This window comes from Aricia agestis, chromosome 22 (assembly GCF_905147365.1).
Source record: "Aricia agestis chromosome 22, ilAriAges1.1, whole genome shotgun sequence".
NCBI lineage: Eukaryota > Metazoa > Arthropoda > Insecta > Lepidoptera > Lycaenidae > Aricia > Aricia agestis.
This window is the reverse complement of record NC_056427.1, coordinates 2,282,824-2,301,475: the sequence shown is the minus strand read 5'-3', so window position 1 is coordinate 2,301,475 and position 18,652 is coordinate 2,282,824. Positions and strand designations below refer to the sequence as shown.

At 39.3% G+C, this 18,652-nt stretch overlaps 1 protein-coding gene and 1 long non-coding RNA gene across 7 annotated transcripts in view; one reads left to right on the top strand and one right to left on the bottom strand.

The window, feature by feature from the left end:
- Positions 1-18,652, top strand: part of LOC121738017 (serine/threonine-protein kinase Genghis Khan) — a 44,263-nt gene that overhangs the window by 17,949 nt on the left and 7,662 nt on the right. For 2 of the 6 annotated variants that reach the window (XM_042129825.1, XM_042129823.1), the window contains exons 24-41: positions 638-740; positions 951-1,155; positions 3,499-3,617; positions 5,793-5,846; positions 7,926-8,032; positions 9,088-9,135; positions 10,407-10,526; positions 11,054-11,170; positions 11,697-11,867; positions 12,676-12,770; positions 12,858-12,984; positions 13,363-13,503; positions 13,953-14,157; positions 14,561-14,727; positions 15,091-15,274; positions 15,462-15,647; positions 16,387-16,479; positions 17,684-17,800. In XM_042129825.1, the coding sequence (XP_041985759.1) occupies positions 638-740; positions 951-1,155; positions 3,499-3,617; positions 5,793-5,846; positions 7,926-8,032; positions 9,088-9,135; positions 10,407-10,526; positions 11,054-11,170; positions 11,697-11,867; positions 12,676-12,770; positions 12,858-12,984; positions 13,363-13,503; positions 13,953-14,157; positions 14,561-14,727; positions 15,091-15,274; positions 15,462-15,647; positions 16,387-16,479; positions 17,684-17,800 (2,359 nt within the window). Of the gene's footprint in view, positions 1-637; positions 741-950; positions 1,156-1,550; positions 1,638-3,498; positions 3,618-5,792; positions 5,847-7,925; positions 8,033-9,087; positions 9,136-10,406; positions 10,527-11,053; positions 11,171-11,696; positions 11,868-12,675; positions 12,771-12,857; positions 12,985-13,362; positions 13,504-13,952; positions 14,158-14,560; positions 14,728-15,090; positions 15,275-15,461; positions 15,648-16,386; positions 16,480-17,683; positions 17,801-18,652 lie in introns of all 6 variants that reach the window. The other 4 variants (XM_042129819.1, XM_042129821.1, XM_042129820.1 and 1 more) reach the window with 4 other exon arrangements.
- LOC121738018 lies at positions 151-18,233 on the bottom strand. Its single transcript, XR_006037216.1, has 3 exons — positions 18,223-18,233; positions 8,281-8,283; positions 151-244 (listed from the first exon to the last, which is right to left on the bottom strand). It is a non-coding gene; the product is annotated as an uncharacterized LOC121738018 (long non-coding RNA).

Genomic DNA, 18,652 nt, shown 5'->3' with positions numbered 1-18,652 from the left:
CTTACAAATCGTACTATAGTCTACTCGCGAGAAGTAACTTATGTTGATGACTATGTTGTTTGAATCGGCTCCATGTATTTTAAAATTATGTATTTGTTACTAAATTACAGTATATTTTTAACACAAGTTTTGTCCATTATGTATGACGGAGCAGTCAGTAGCGAGCGAGCCATGTACGCGTGTATAGATATGGTCCCTCACACAACTAAGGGCGCCGCGCGCTCCTTGATTGCAAGATCTGTACCTCAACACATTTCAAACTAATGGAAATTACTGTTATTTTAACTAATAGCGTTTGGATTTGGAAATTAAAACGAGAAAACATACGAGCACAAAAATATATTCAGAATGGCAGATACAAAAGAGAGAGGACAAGGGCAATGACAAAATGACATTGACGTTGACAGATCAAATGATGACAATTGAGACATTTATCTATGGCACCATGTTGCAATTAATAAATAATTTAACACAAACAAACACCATATTGATTACATGAAAAATTCGTATTAGGATTATTTGAGCCCCGGGGAAATAAATACGATTTAGCGGAGGTTCATTGTTCTGGTCTGCATAACGAATTTGCGGGTAACATTTAGTTATCATCATTATTATTATTAATGTAAACATTTTGTAGATTGCTGACATAATCCGTTGGGTTGCTGACGAGAAGGAAGCCCGTGGGTACCTCCAAGCGCTCGCCACTAAGATGACAGAAGAATTAGACTACCTAAAACATGGTAAGTAGCTTTCTTTCGTATAAACTTGATCAGGACTGTGTTTAAGTTTCAATATCTACATTTGCACAGAACTGTATATTCACACTAATATTATAAATACGAAACTTTGTATATATGTTTGTTATTTCTTGGCGTCTAAACGGTTGGAGCGATTTTAATGGAATTTGGTATGGCATTAGCCGATACTTTATTAACTCCCGTTTATTCCAGCTACCGGCTCCCGCGCCTCCGGTCCGTCCGGCCCGTCCTCCCCCCCTACATCCGGCACGGGGGGCTGGCGGAACCGCCGCAGCCAGAAACTCGACAAGATGGAGATACTCACGCTACAGTCGTCGCTGCACTCCGAGATCCAGGCGAAACAGCAAGTGGGAGAGGAGCTGAGCCGCACGCGCGCCGAGCTGCTGCACAGCCAGAGGTGAGGGGGAGTGCGGGAATGGAGGGGGAGTGAAGGAATGGAGGGGGGAGTGGAGGAATGTATGACAGAGTGGAGAAATAGAGGGGAGTAAGGAAACAAACGGGCTAAGTAGGTGGGCGAAGAGTTTAGCCGTACGCACTAAAGGGTGGAGAATAGATAGAGTTGAAATATTTGATAAAGGTTTATGAATGAAAAGTGGAAATTTTAGTTCGGCTGTCAGGGATGATTGTCGAGAAATTTGACGGGGGAGTCGTATTATTTGAGCTTTAAATCTTGAAATACTGTTAGATAAATTACGAATTTCATGAATCTGCCTTGTCGATAGTATTAAAATTTTAACTTTGTGTCATATAAAATGTTATCAATGGACTCTTACAAAGAAGATATTTATTTAGCGCCCGTCCAAAAGATGCTAGGAGAAGGGAAATCGATGACGCTTTGACGGACGTTGAAGTTGCATTGAAGCGGCTATTGAATTCGCGGTAACAAATGAAAAACAACCTTACGTGTGCCATGAGATGCATAATTGGTTGAATGTTTGCTGTGAAATTGTTCTTGAGTTTTATGCCATCTCATTGTTTAAATGTACCATCGAGGAAATTGATTCCTAGGCAGTTGACGGACTTACGTCATGTGGCAATTAATGGCATGTCAATGCAATGTTAGCTGTGATCGGTCGGATGGGTTTGACTTAACGCGACCAAATTACTTAGGTCCGCCATCTGCCTAGGAATCAACTTCTCTGATAGTACATTTATTATCAATGCAAGAAAAGCAAAGAGTATGCAGGAAAACATCTCATATTTTTCTTATCATTATGTTAAAATGAGATACAGAAACTCAAACACATTTCTTTGTAAAGAAATCATGTCATACAATCATTCATACACTATGTTTTTTTTTTGTTTTACACTTTGTCTTTTGTATATATTTTCGCGCGATTGAAAATGGCCAAGAGTGGAAAGATTATGAAGGCAAATAACACACATTTTTTATTTTACACAAGCAATAACAATATCATTAAAATTGTAGCCAAAAATTATAGCTTTCGTCGATTTACAGGAAAGGGATTAAGGACATATTGTCCGTTTAGTCAGCTAACTAGAAAGATCTATAAATCTTTCTACTGTGTGTACTAACGTTATAGTAATACAATGTTCCTTCCTTGTTGGTCAACTGCAATATTTTATGGCCAAATGCCACTTTATGAACTAGCCTGTATGTTTCATTTGCTACCGACATTGGTCTAGCGGCCGAAAACGCCACTAATTTGTAATTAGCGTAAACCAAAATGAAAGCTACCCCCTAGTTCATAAATTGGCATTTTGTTTGAATTTTTGTCGGTCGCGGTCTCGTGCCCCGTGGATAGGAATGTCACTTTCAGGCAGAACATAGTTTAATTATACCGTGAATACATTACTGTATTCACGTTTTATTCAAACTTTCTATTAGTATAGACAGAGCAGACAGAACTAAGGAGTACCTCGAATTCAAACAAACGGGTGAATATACGCGAGTTGGTCGCTTATGTCACTTTCAACATGTTTTACATTCTACCTGTTCACATTAACTTTAAATATCAGATACTAAAGGAACAATATTTTAGGCAAGAAATTCAGTATGTCAGTGACTCTCACAAGCTAACCAGGAAAGTCACAAATAAAATTTTAATACCGCCCAAATTTACAAACTTCTATGGTCAGAGAACGTCACGATATATAATACCCCATCTAATAAATCAGATCCCAACAGATGTTAAGGAAAAAATTACAGTCAAGACCCTACATAAAATCATAAAGAATCACCTTTTCGAATCGTATAAAAATACTTACCTTTCAGATCATTCTGTATAACATTACTGCGAACCGGTTGACGAGTTGTTTATTGTGTATACAGTACTGTGTAGTCAGTAGTGAGCGATGCACCGCGGCCGTGCGCGGCGGTGTGTCGCCTTTCACTTCACCCGTTCTATGTACTTCGCTTGCGTATGCGCTCGACATCTAACTTCCAAGTTTGTATTAAACTAATAATTTATTGATTTTTTTAATTAGGCTGTCAGATAGTCGGTAGTTTAATGCAAATATGGCACCGAGACAAACCCTTGTCGGGTTTAATGGTGCTACCATTCGGTTTAAATATAATGTTTGTGTATCTTATGCTTAATAAATAAAATAAAAATAATACAATGCTTAGTAACGCATTAGTACGGCGCGCGGGCCTATATGACATACTACGTCAAACGTATAAATTTCGAGAACCCTTCTTAGTCGGCCTACTCGTAAGTACTGTTTACTATGGTATAGAGCAGTATTAAATCAGTATAACAACATCGTTGTTTTATAGGGAGCTAGTGGAAACCCGACAGCGTCTCGACAGCTTGGCTCACGATATGAAACGTAAGGAGCAACAGCTAAGGGACATGCAGCAGCAGCTCGATACGCCGCGACACGCCGCGCCCTCGTGTGAGTACGCACGCACGCACGTATACACGTATACGCACGCACACACACTCATACACGTATATATACAGACATGCATGCCCACTTTTTACACTTTTTCAATTTTATAATTTTACGTACCGTACCAGTTGCTACGTAAAAGAAAAAACCATTACATGTTTATTTTTTTTTGTTTTATACATATTACAATAAAAAAGAAATATCTATATTTTTGTTCGTTGCCACTTGCCGCCATCGCAACATAAAAAACCTATTCGTTTCATATTTTTTCGTACATTAGTATGTTATTACTTATTACTAACTATATATTGGTTGTAATAATAAGAATTGTCACATTTTTTAAAATCCCAAAATTATACACAGATCCACACCAAATAACGCTTCAAATAACATAGCATAAGATATTTACTAACCAAATACGTCATTAACAAATTGAGATTATTTTTATTTATGTTATATTTTTATTTCTAGCGACTCAGCACTATAATATTTATTTAGTGCACTTTTTCTTTTTGTTTTCGTTACATGTTACTGCACTTTCCCCATCCAATAAACAACGTTATCACGGATCCAAACTCTGGAATATTGGACACCACAAAGTCCAACGTCGTCCACGACGAAAAAAACGAAAATAACTTTATGCCTCACATGTGGAACGTGAAATTCGAAATTGAAACTGTGATTCGTGGACTGTGAATTCGAAATTTAAATTGGGGCCATTATGCATTTAATTGTTATAATCTGTGGCGCGTTTGACGCGTTGCGTTATGCTGTTTTTTTTAATGACAGTTCGATCGTGGTGGAAGCCGTATTTGCCGCTGTTTTTGGGTGTCACGTCTTGTATATGGGGTGTTGCAATACTTGTTTACCATCAGATGTATGGCTGAAAAAAATGTAGCCATTTTATTTACTTTTGAAATTCGAATGCCTAAGAGTAAAGCCACATTGCCTCGTTGCGTTGTGATTTGTGAAGTTATAATATTGGCGTTATACACAACATTTTTAGGGTGTAACGGACATAGATTTGTGGCATACATGTCCATGTACTTGTGAGACAAATAAACTTATTTATTATTTTATTCTGTTCTGATGAGGCAAAGCAACGGAGCAATGAAGCTTTTCTCTTCAATAGTTTTTCATCAAAAATTTAGATTCTAGTCTATTCATACTCTAGTCCCCCAATTGATACCAAAGATTCTACCACTCGAACTAGTCATTTATATATTATTTTTTATGACACTATAATTTTTATTTATATAATTTTTTAAAACTATTATTTTATTGAAATAACTTGCAACAGCATAACGTATATTTAGTTAAGATTAGAAAAGTATGGAATCTCAGTGCATTTTGAGTAATTTTGTTTAAGTATTTTTAAGTTTTAATTTATTTTTCGTCACCTCGGTCGGCAAAAAATGTCAAAACATTTAAAAAATTACGTTTTGGATGTGTGTTAGATGTTTTGGCTGTGTGATTTTAATGTCGTTATTATTTAAAAGTGTTTAAATAAATTGTTTTAACGATCATTAAAAATAATGAACTTCACACTGGATTATGTTTAGGTTTTAAAATGAAATAAAATAGTTACAGTATTTAATTTATTATTGATTATACCCAAAATTTATATCAACAACTATATGCATAAAATAAAAAAAATACTGTTTCTTTTTCACTGCAATTTTTGTCGACTAGGTGACGTTTGCATTTTTAATTATTTAAACATTTACAGTTAAAAATTATTATTGTCAGTTTTATTTTTTGGCAGCTTGTCACCCAGTTTTTAAGTTAATTTTGTTTGTGTTTTATTTTATCGCGTATTGCTGTGCATTTAGTCGTTATAAGTCACTGTAAGTTACTTTATGTACAGTACAGATGTATATTTACTATTAAAAGTTTGTTGAATTGTTGATTTTAATTTGTTATTTTTAGTTTTAAGTCCTTATTTTTCTTATCTTTAAGTCTGTTCTTTAAAGTGATAGCCATTTTGTTTACTTAATTTTAAATTTTTAAGCTAAGTTGATTAGAAATCAAAAAGCAATGTGGCTTTTAAATGTAAAGAAAAAATCACCTCCATTTACTCTCAATACGAGGTGAAATATTTTTGACTAAATATTTTTGGTTAAAAAATAATTAATTTACAAATATTGTTATTAAAATATGTGAGTATTGCGCAAGCAGCGAGGCAAGGATCGGCTAAATCGTCGACATACTGGAGCGGAAAAGAAGAGAATGGTTCGTGTATTTATAAATTAGCGGGGCGCCCGCAAAACGTGTACGCAAAAGGCGTAATCGTACGTGAATGTGTACGCTAATTATATATCGTCTATGGACGGTTTATTTGTTCATTATCTGGTTTATACATCTTAAAACGTTTTTTTTTATGTTTTTTTGTACATTTATTATTAATATTATTATATATAATATTATATTTATAGCTAAAATTAGTTTTCAAGGTACCTTAATATCACCGATTGGTTAAAATGTAAACAATTTTTACATTAAAATACAAATTGTACATGTAAATTAATGCTCCCTTCTTATTATGTCAAAGGGGGGAGTAATGGAATCCCCTTTTGCGTACTTACATGTTTTGCAAGTGCCTCGCGCTCATGTCCAACGTACGAACATTAGTAGTAGAAACTGATTGTGTATGTCCCATTGTTATAATGTCAGTTGTTTTATTTTTATTAAAATATTTTTACAGTAAAATCTATAGCTATGTATATATAAAATGTGTGACAATCTTTCAACCATAAGAGTGAGTCATAGTTTTTTTTTAAATAAAACAACAGGCATTGTTGAAGGTGTTATTGGATTTTCCCGTCTTTGTGCTGCGTTTTAGTTGAATAACTTAGTTGATCGTTTCATTGTAAGTACGAGCAAGTGTAAAGAAAATAACTTTTTAACTACGGTTTGGCGTCATCAATATAAATGTGAGGTGACACCGAATCGGTGGTTTTGTCGTTTGTACCGAAACGATTTTTGTTTAGCTTCGCTTTTGCTTGAGCTTTTGTGGTGAATGACAGTTTAAATGGAGGGGTAGAGACAAATAAAATCTGTATAAGGTTTGGAAATTACTGAAGTATTGCTGGGCATATTATCTACAGTTTATGTAAAGACATTTATGGAAAAAAATTATACTCGTACAAAAAAATAATAGCGTGTAGCGAAGTCGCTCATATATGAGATGACTTTTTTTAGTCTTTACATAATATCTCCAGAATGTCCTTAACTGATTTTACCAAACCTTATACATGATTAACTAGATATTCCGTCTCATTCTTTATTTAAACGCCATACAACTCATTCACTGCGTCCTTTTACGCTGAGCGACCTGGTTTTTTCTTAACACTTGTTTGTATATGCCCTATTGACTAATCATGTACCCTAGTGTTATAACTTATATGCCCTACGCAACATTCTTACAACGAAATTACATTTATTTCACTTGGTTTAGAATTTTTCGTAGTCCGACCCGATAATTTGGTCTATCCCTAGGCACAGTCCGCGCACAACTTTTAGATTATTCTGCGAAAGCAGAGGAGCTGATCAGGAGTATGGTGATCGGCTACTACCAATAAAATATCCCCATCTGATCCAACAATAACGATGCATCAGTAATCTATCAATTGCGTGCACCGGTCCCGTCTTTTATGCCAAATTATCTTAAACTTGTGCGTGATTTAACGTAACAAATATTTACAAGATACAAAATTTGGGCATTAAGTTTTTATGGGAATAGATACATTTCTTTGTGTGAATGTTGTATGGTACATGGGTTCATTTTGTACAGTACTATTTTGTCCTGTGCATGTTATACCTTGATTTTGTAATGCCCAATGATATGATGTAAATACGTCATACAAAAATATAATATTTTGTTGTGTAAGAAATAGAAAAGTTTTACTGCTATTTCATATTTAAGTAATGACAATGTCGTTTACTGAGAAGGATTTTTCTGCTCTTCGAAATTTAATATTTGAAACTATTGGACCGATTTTAACGACATGATGGGAAAGCAGGCTCCTTTTTATGGCAAAAAATATTTATATTCCAGTGAAAATTCTATTTGATAGGTCAATAAACATTTAACTTTGTCCTGCGACTGGACTAAAGTGATATCTAGTTATTTATTTGTCAAATGTTGCTTTGCTTTTATCAACATTATATTTATGTATGACATATTTATATTGATTTGTCGGTAACCGTGTTATATTATATACATGTTAATGTTGGTTTTGGTTGGGATTTGGTTTATGTGTTGTAAATTTTTTGTAAATTATTTATTTAAAAAAAAAACTTTTTTTTCAGTTTTAGATCGCCCGCCGTCACAGATGAGTTATCTGGACCAGTTCTTAAAAGACGCACCGTCGGAGCGGCATTACGATAATGTTGCAACGATAAATAACGAACAGAAGGTATGTTTCGTTTTTTTTTACATGAAATATGTTACATCCACAGACACAGATCTAGATAGATACCGCATGTATGAAAACGAGCGTGCCACGTTTTTCCTACCTACTGTGACGTACCGAGGATAAGGAACGTGTCCATTATCTAGCCAACGTTTCTATTTGAATTTCTACAGCTCAATGCGGCACTTTTAGGCATTTAGGCATTTTTATAATTCCGATTGACGTCCGATTCCGATAGCAGACTAAAGAACAGACTTTCGAAAGACGAGCATTGCTCGTCGTTTAGGAACGCTATTTGGCACGCGAAGTACATACACATGCGGTATCTATCTTGATCTATGTCTGTGGTTACATCGCACATTGTGACTAATATCAATACATTTAACTCAACGAGAAAAATACTTGCTATCTACACAGATCTATTTAGCTTTATACATGATATAGAATACGTATTAAAGTGGCTGTCTTTATCTGATAATACTTGCCAGACAAAGGCTACATTTGCAATTTTTTTTATGTATTGGTAACTCTAATATTTTTGGAATTTGCAGTTATGGTTCTCTCATAGAGATAACATTCTCTTAGACTAGAGTCTGAGAGATTAGATGTTTTTAAATAATCATCAATTTAAAATGAGCTGAATTCTGTCGAAAAAGTTGTCTTATTTGCAGACAGCTTTTGATAAAATTAGAATATTATCCAGTTGGATAATTCAATGCTATGTATTTTTCTCGTTTAGTTTAAATGTCGCCTTAATCATAAATACGACTGTTACTAAAACGTTATTCTAATGTTTACTAATGCTGTAATTTAGCTTTCTTATGACCCATTATTAAAATATTTCTCCACTCCCCCTTTTACTGTTCATCAAATCCCCTTTTAAAAAAACTCAAAAAAGTAAATAATTTTGCTAGTTGTATCTATGATTATATTTTGTGTGCTAAATAACGAAAATATTCTTTCACTAGTAGCATAATAATAAAAAAATGTGTTTAACGCTTTTTTTCTTTAGTTGCAATTAATTTTTTTGTTGTATTTATATATCGCTTCTCGCACAGATGTCGCCGTATTACCGTTACAGAAATCAGCATTGTTGCAATGCAAAGGTATTTTAAATGTTTTTTTTTTTTAATAATATATTTTTTTAAATATTATGATACATTTTCGCACGATATGCCATTTATTATTATTGATATATTTTATTGTTTACGTGAATATCTGGCATGTAAAATTCAGTCCAAGTGTTTCCAATTATTAGAATTTACAATATATTATATTTCTCCCTTTTCTTTTTTTTTTGTATGAATATTTTTTATGCTCGTGTATATAAATCTAACCTTTCCTATCTTCAATCAATTGTTATTATTGATCTTGCTTCATAAAATTATATGTGAAAAAGTACCATAATATGCAACCAATTAATATTATATTAACATATTATTTTGTTCCTAGCATCGCATAACTTAAGCTTGTATGTACTAATTTAATGTGCTCCTAATATTTTGTTTGTAAAGTTAATAAACTACACTTGTTTTCATTTACTGCATTATTTTAAGATTCTTATTAGATTTTATCCAAAATTTCACTTGTCTTATCCCATACAACTTTGCCCAACAACTATAGATTTTTTATCTTCGCATACTATCAAGGAAATGGATTCATATGTAGTTGCAGCGTCGTTCGGGTTATGTCAATTCAATGATAGCGATCTGTGGGCTGGGTTTGACATAACGCAACCAAATTACGTAGGTCCACATCCTGTGAATTGACTTCTCTGATAGTAAGTACTATCAGAGAAGTCGAATCATAGGCTGGTGGACCTACGTAATTTGGTCGCTTTTATGTTAAACCCAGTCGACAGGTCACGACTTACATTGAATTGGCATAACTCGACCAAGTGACGCGGGTCAGTCGTCATGCAAGCGAAACCTAACGTGTAATGGATGCCATAGGCAGATGCCTATGGCATCCATTACACGTTAGGTTTTGCTGTCAGTTTTACCACAGTCATGGCTGTAACTGATGGGTAACCTACCGTGTAAGAGTGTGACAGGCGGTTGCATGAAGTTGATTGATGAAAATCTGGATATCTTTTCAGGTTGTCAGGAATTTTGAGTGAGTGTTGTCACATCTGACCAAATAGGAAAAAAAAATATAAACGTATACCTTTGAAAATTTTGAATTTGACTGACATAAACTGAAGAGAATTGAGTGACCGTCTAATACCATTCGTCAGTCCATCAGTCAAACATAATTCATAATTGACGGAATTGACTGTCGCTTGCATGAGCGTGTAATGGGTGCCTAAGAATTAACTTCTCTGATAGTCCAATACAGTCTACACCATACAATAAATTATCTTCCTCTATCTGTCCAGCTAATGTACGGCTCTCAACAATCCACCGTGTTGAGCGGTTCGGCCGAGTCTCAGGATGAGATGGACCAACGCGCCGCGTCGCCCGTCTCCTGCAAGAGCTCACCGAGCGAGATGTCTACGGTAGGTTCACTGATATAGAATAAGGTCACGTGATCACGCTAATAAGATGTCTACGGTAGCTTCACTGATACAGAGTAAGGTCACGTGATCACGCTAATAAGAAACAATGGTACCACCATGGTTTGCATGTGAATATGAATTGTAATGCAACATACAACATATTTTGAATTTGGTCCAGTTTATGTAAACTGGACCAAATTCAAAATATGTTGTATGCATGCTACATGCATGCTACATGCTACAATAAATACATGCATGCTACACATACATGCTACAAAAAATTATACTAAATTTTCATCCTACAGTTGCTAGATATCGTGACAAGGAATAATCTAAAACCCATTTGTTTATATCTTAAACAATAACGAAGGTATAAGCGATTCAAACTCGTGAACCAATGGCTGCGAAATTTGGTCTCTGTTGCAGCTAATAAAACTTCTAGAATCTAGAAATAAATGTATAGATTGACTTAAAGATCCAGACAGTCCCTTGCAAACATGCACATAACTTATTTATTTAATTTCCAGTATTCCATGCAAGATCCGACCCTGGGACCAGCGGTGCCAGGCAAGCAGAAGGTGCACCAGTTCCTAGTGAGGACGTTCAGCAGCCCCACCAAGTGTAACCACTGCACCTCGCTCATGGTGAGTCGTGTAGCTCTGTCTCGCTCCGACTGTGTGTCTGTCTCGCTCCCCCCGGCCCCGGCAAACAGGTGGTGCACCAGTTCCTAGTGAGGACGTTCAGCAACCCCACCAAGTGTAACCACTGCACCTCGCTCATGGTGAGTCGTGTAGCTCTGTCTCGCTCCGACTGTGTGTCTCTCTCGCTCCTCACAGCCCCGGCCCCGGCAAACAGGTAGTGCACCAGTTTCTAGTGAGGACGTTCAGCAGTCCCACTTGTGTGTCTGCTCCAACTGTGTGTTTGCCTCACATCAACCCGTCCGGCATAATGAGATAAAAGTTGTTCTCTAACTAAGCTCTGCTTCTAACCATTTATCTTTCTCCCAAAGATATGGCTCACGCCGTCTGAAAGCGTTGGCACATCTCTATCTCTCTAATCATTAATTTACCTCATACAGATGTATAGTACAGTCACACACAACTTATCTAATTTCGAACTCTAGTCATCTGACTTCAATAACAAATCTAATCATCCATCTCTTTCCCGCAGATCGGTCTCACCCGCCAGGGCGTGGTCTGCGAGACGTGCGGTCTGGCGGTGCATACGCGGTGCTGCGCACGCGTCCCGCCCCGCTGCCCGCTACCGCCTGAGCGTTCGCGACGACCGCTCGGCATAGACCCGGCGAGAGGACAGGGCACGGCTTACGAGGGATATGTCAAGGTATGTCAGATGATATGCCATTTAAAGTATAATGTGGCATGTCAAATTTATCGTAGATGTGATAAGAGAGGATTAGGTACGGCGTACGAGGGATACGTCAAGGTGAGTCAAAAATATGCCAACATCGGTGCATACGCGATGCTGCGCGCGCGTCCCGCCCGGCTGCCCGCTGCCGCCCGAACGTTCACGACAACCGCTCGGTATAGACCCGGCGAGAGGACGGGGTACGGCTTACGAGGGATATGTCAAGGTGAGTCAAAAATATGCCAACATCGGTTAACACGCGATGCTTCGCGCGCATGTCTAGCCATACGGCACGTAACATAATATGTGTGTCATATCAAAATGGAATATAGATATGTGTTTTGCTGTATAGTCGGTATAAATCTGGTGAGGGTACTGGGTACGGCTTACGGCTCATGGTATGTTAGGCAATATGCTACGTAAAATCATGTCATATAGTGTAAAGTTCAAAATATTAGACTCGGTGAAAGCATAGTGCTCGGCATACGAAAGGTATGACAGAGAATATTATGACCGTCTACTGATTTTGACATTTTATGTGATAACAAAGAGGTTGGCATTGATCCGGCAACAGGCTACTTTTTAACGAGGGATCTGTCAAGTTATGCCATGTAAAATACTGTCAGATATATTTACGCATATAAGCGTCATAAGAATGTGTCAAGGTTTGCCAAAAATTTCTAGCGGACTGGTTTGACATACGGCATAAAATTGCTAAAGGTTACGAACACAAAACTGTCAATCGTGACTGCGAAGCCATTTACTGAATATTATTTTCGCACAGGTTCCAAAACCAGGCGGCGTGAAGAAAGGTTGGATGCGGCAATTCGTCGTCGTGTGCGACTTCAAACTGTTCCTCTACGATATATCACAAGACAGGTACGTCATTGACCAAGTATTTTAATCTGTAGGCTTAGGAATCATCCCACCATTGAAATTTACAATTATGCTTATTAATGCTTCCAGAAACGCACTCCCCTCCGTCTGCGTGAGTCAAGTCCTCGACATGCGCGACGCCGAGTTCGGTGTGAGCGGCGTCCGCGACTCCGACGTCATACACGCCGGAAAACGAGACATACCGTGTATATTCCGAGTGAGTATATATGAGGGGGGGTTGGGGGGGGGGGCGTTATATTGTCCACTATTGACAAGGGGGGAGCCTCTCTGTCTGTGTTCAGTCAGGCGTGCGAGGTGAGCGGCGTTCTGACGTCATACACGCCGGTAAACGCGACATACCGTGCATATTCCGAGTGAGTATATGAGGGGGGAGACGTTATATTGCCCTCTGTCTGACTCAGGTGCAAGACTCCGATGTCATACACGCCGGCAAACGCGACATACCGTGTATATTCCGAGTGAGTATATAAGGGGGGGGGGCGCGTTACATTGTCAGCAACGCTCCCCCTTCTCCAAATATTTAAGACACATGAAACTACATAGTCAATCATGATTAACGTTTTATAATTTTCAGATATCAACGTCACAATTAGAAGGTGGTAAGCGGTACCACACGCTCATGTTGGCTGAATCCGAATCGGAGAAGACCAAATGGGTGGTCGCGCTCAGCGAACTACATAGGATACTGAAGAGGAATAATCTACCCGATAAACAGGTAGAAATAGAGTACTTGTAATGTGGATTTTTTTTAATAATATAATATAATATCTATGGACGCTTCACACCACGTCAGTCTGGCCCCGTGCTAAGTACCTGAAGAACTTGTGTTACAGGTACCAGACAACGGAAATATATTTAATACTTTTATACTATACATATATTTAAGATTTTTATTATATCATACACATATTTAATACACATCCAGACCCGGGAACATCGAAAACTTTTTGTTCCGTCGGCGGGATTCGAACCCGCGACCCCCGGCTTGAGCTACCGACGCGCTCACCACTGAGCCACAGAGGTCATCCAGTCCATTTGTTTAGGTGTTTTAAATATAATGGCGATACTACTGGAGTAAATACATAATGCCTTTGTCTTACGAATATAAAATTGACAATACACAATAAAAACTACGTCACACGTAAATCTCATTCGTTATTTCAGGTATACAGCGCGGTGGGCGTGGCCGAGGCGGGCGGGGCGGCGCTGCGCGGCGCGACGTGCGCATGCGTCGTCGAGCGTACACGCGCCGTACTGGGCGGGGAGTTCGGCCTCGCGCTCGTAGACTTAGAGAGGGCGGAGCTAGTGCCGCGCCGCGCGCTCGCGCCCGTACACAGGCTGCTGTACGTGCCGCACGAGCAGCTGCTAGGTGAGTGACAGAGAGATGAATATCTGCCGTCCCTGTCTCGTGTACACGAGCCGTGCTGGGCGGCGAGTTCGGCCTCGGCTAAAAGAGAGGGAGAGAAAAGAAAGGGGGTTGTTATAAGTTTGAAGTGTCTGTTTGTATCCGTGGCATTGTAACATCCGAACGGATGAACCGATTTTGATCTATTTTCTTTTGTTTGAAAGCTGACATGTTCGAAAGTTAGTAATATTTCTTCATCTTCAGCCAGTCCAGTGTTGGAAAAATTAGGTTCATGTATTTCATGAAAAGTATTAAGCAGATTCCAGTGATTGCATCAGTTCAATATTCTGATCCTGACACTTAGTATCCTGAGTTTCGAATTGTGAGTTGTTTTTAAATTTATTGATTTAACATTATTTATTTCCAGTGGTGATAGCTGGGCGGGGTCGCCACGTGCGACTGGTGCCGATCCGAGCGTTGGAATGTCCCGAGGCGGAGTGCGTGAAGCTCGCGGAGGCAAAAGGCGCGGTTGACATCGCGGTGGGAGAGCTGCACGCGTCCGCGCACGGTTTCGCTGTCGTGTGCAAGCGACAGGTGAGTGAGAGAAAGAGGCTATTAGTGTGAGTGAAAAAGGGAATGTTGGATTAGGCAGAGTGCGTGAAGCTCGCGGAGGCAAAAGGCGCGGTTGACATCGTGGTGGGAGAGCTGCACGCGTCCGCGCATGGTTTCGCTGTGGTGTTCAAACGACAGGTTAGTAAGAGAGGAAGAAAGAGAGAGAGAGAGAGCGTTATCTATTAAAATATTATCATAAAAATATTTACACAGCGTGTAACGTGGCTGTTGTCTGCTAATTTGGAAAGCTATCAAGGTGACATCTGTTGTGAGTTATGACTTCCAAAGCAACAGACAAAAGCAACATACCTTGTTTGTATATATTTATACTCTATCTATTGTCAGAACACATGGGTGGTACTGGTGTACGAGATAACTCGGACCGCGGCGCGGCGGTGTCGAGTGGCCGAGCTGCGTGCGGCCGCGCCCGTACTGAGCGTGCAACTGACGCGCGGGCGGCTGTTGCTAGGTTACCGCGGCCATCTTGTCGCGCACTCGCTCCGGACCGACGTCGAGAGGCCCGCAGTCTGTGAGTAAAAGAAATAGATATATTGTTATATAGACACTGAAAAGTGACGCAATGCGTGATTTGCGGACGCACCCGTACTCAGCGTGCAATTGAAGCGAGGCCGGCTGTTGCTAGGTTACCGCGGCCATCTTGATTAATATACTTTGGCTACTGACTTGTTATAATATTTTGCTATTTTTGTCCCCAGCTCTCGTCCATCCAGACAACCAAGTGTCCGTGTTCCTCACGCACTCCGGCGCGCGGCCGCTCTGCGCGCGGGAGGCGGGCGCCGAGTGGATACTAGTGTTCTCCGCTCTCGCCCTGTACGTCGACCGCAATGGGCTACGGGCGAGAGACCACGAGATCATGTATACGGCGCAGCCGGCGTATCACGGTGAGTGAGACAACGTGATGTGTGAGAGAGACAGAGTGTGTGAAAGAAGCGGGAGTGGATACTAGTGTTCTCCGCTCTCGCCCTGTACGTCGACCGCAACGGACTACGGGTGAGAGACCACGAGATCATGTATACGGCGCAGCTAGCGCACCACGGTGAGTGTGAGAGAGAGAGAGAGAGAAGAAAGAGGGAATGAAGGAGAGAGAGGAGTAGGGCAAAGATAGGTAGGGAAAGATTATGAAGGGGAAAGAGCTCGCGCGCTCTGCATGTCGATTGTCAACCGCAACGGGCTGCGGGCTAGAGACCACAAGATCATGTATTACTGCGCAGCCGGTGCATCACGGTGACAGAGAGTGAGTTCGTAAGAAATAGAGGAAGGGAGAGAGGGGATGGTAGAGGGAGAGAGTGGGGAGGAAGGGGGAAGGAAGGGTGAGTAATCACCCTCCCCTTTCACCCTTCCTTCCCCCTTCCGTAAAGAAGAGAAGGAGATTGAAAAAGACAGGGAGGGAGGAAGGGAAGGTTGAGAGGGGTAGAGAGGGAGAGAAGTCGAGAGGGAGGCTCCCTTCCTCTAACGAGATTTTAAGGAGGTCCTCCTTCTCGGGAGGAGAGGGGGAAAGAGACATGGGGAGGCAGAGGGAGATAGAGCTTAATCTAAACCTGTTAAAAATAGTGGAAAAAGTGCACGAAAAATTCTGTTTTATTAGTGTTTAATCTAAACCAGCACGTCTTTTTATTTTAGCGGTCAACGACACTCACCTGCTGATATTCACGTCGTCGCACATCGACGTGTACGACATAGAGACGGGAGACTGGGTGCAGACTATCAATTTACGTGAGTATCTATACATATTATAAAACAAATCCGCTTTTTTCACTCATGTCCCTTTGTTCCCTTTAATCTTTAAAACTACGCAACGGATTTTGATGATTCTTTCAGTGTTAGGAAGTCAGGAAGGCTATAGGCTATTTTTTATCACGCTAAGACTAATAGGAGCGAAGAAATAGAGGAAAATGTGGAAAAAACTGGGAAAATTATTTGAAAGGGCTAACTTGAACGCGCTAATCTCAGGAACAGGTACTGGTCCGATTTAAAAAAATTCTTTCAGTGTTAGATAGCCCATTTATTGGGGAAGGCTTTGGGCTATATTTTATCACGCTAAAACTAATAGGAGAATGTGAAAAAAATGGGGGAAATTATTTGAAAGGGTTATCTCGCGAACTACTGGAGCAATTTTCATGTTATTTGGCACAGATAAGAAGTAGACAAAGACAAAGACAAAGAAATATTTATTGCTTAAAACTGTGTTACAAAGGTGAATTATAGATTTGTTGGTTTCAACAGTTTACCCGTTCGGGCATGCAATATTTACTATGAGATGGAAAACATAGAGCACACATTCAATTAATTTCATTTTACAATAATATTACATTTAAATTTATAATTATTAAAATACATAATATTAATTTCTCTAATACATAATTGTTAAAAGTCATTTCATAAACATAAATTTACAATAAATTATATAGTATTTTAAAAAATCAAACATTATAATATTTGTCATTTACCTCTTTTTAAAATTATATGTCTTATAATTATTTATCACTATATAGGTCATTTTTCGTTAAAAAATTCGTCCAAATTATAGAATACTTTTGCAATTAACCATTTTTTTAGTTTATTTTTGAATTTAAGTCCATTTAATTCTTTTATTTCTGTAGGTAAATGATTGTAAACTCGTATAGCAGAAATATAAGCACTTTTGTAGAAAATCATATTATTAATTTTTGGAAGTGATATGTTGTTTTTATATTTATTGCGTAAGATTCTGTTTGTTTCCGATTTGAAGCTAAAGTATTCTATATTATTTTTAACAAATAGACATAATTCAAGGATGTATATGCCGGTCAGTGTAGTAGACCACGTGAAGGGTCATAGGCTATCGATTTTAATAATTTTTTCAGTGGCTATATATTTTATACCCGTGCGACGCCGAGGCGGGTCGCTAGTTACATAATAAATAAATAAATCATTACAGCGAACGCCCGGCCTCTCGACGAATGCGGGTGGCTAGTCAGCGTGGGCGGAGGGGGCGGGGCCTTCCCGTTCGGCGACTCCGCCCCCGCGCTAGTGTATCTACGGCCTCTGCGTGCACGTAAGTTCATATTTATTTATTTATTTCTATTTCCTCTTCGCACCATGTCAGTCTGACCCTTATTATATGTGCTATATAATAATAATAATACCCCCACACCGGTTTCGGTGACAGTGGCAGGAGTAATTTTATAGTGCCCAAGTGTGTGCGCAGTACACAACTGATAAGAGCACTCTCCTCTCCTTTTATTCTCATAACCCAGTGGGACGGACGACCGACACGGCTGACGAGAGATCCGGCGCAGGACCGACTTTTTACATGCCCATCCACAGGCATAGAGCAAGATAGATACCGCATGTGTATGTACTTCGCGTGCCATATCGCGTTCCCAAACGACGAGCAATGCTCGTCTATCGAAAGTCTTTTCTTTAGTCTGCTATCGGAATCGGACGTCAATCGGAATTTTAAAAATGCCTAAATACCTTAGAGTCCCGTATTGAGCTGTAGAAATTCAAATAGAAACGTTGGCCTTGATAATGGACGTTTCTTATCACCGGTACGTCACAGTAGGTAGTCGAAAAGTGGCACGCTCGTTTTCACGTCGGGGTCACCAATTTAGTGTACGAAGGCTGGGGTCTTCAAATTAAATACTGGATGCGCTGGATCACTTTATTACACAACAAGTTATGTAGGCGATGGGCAGACGGCTGACTCTCGCAGGAGTTAACTTGCCACGCCACGTACATAGCTGATTTTACAATATGCAATTACCGAGAATTATGACACACACTACACAAATGAAGCGACATGCGGTATCTATCTTGATCTATTTCTGTGTGTCCGTCCGACGCATGGATCATCTTACTTGTCAGACAATCAGGTGATCGACCTGCATTGTCCTAACCAAACTTG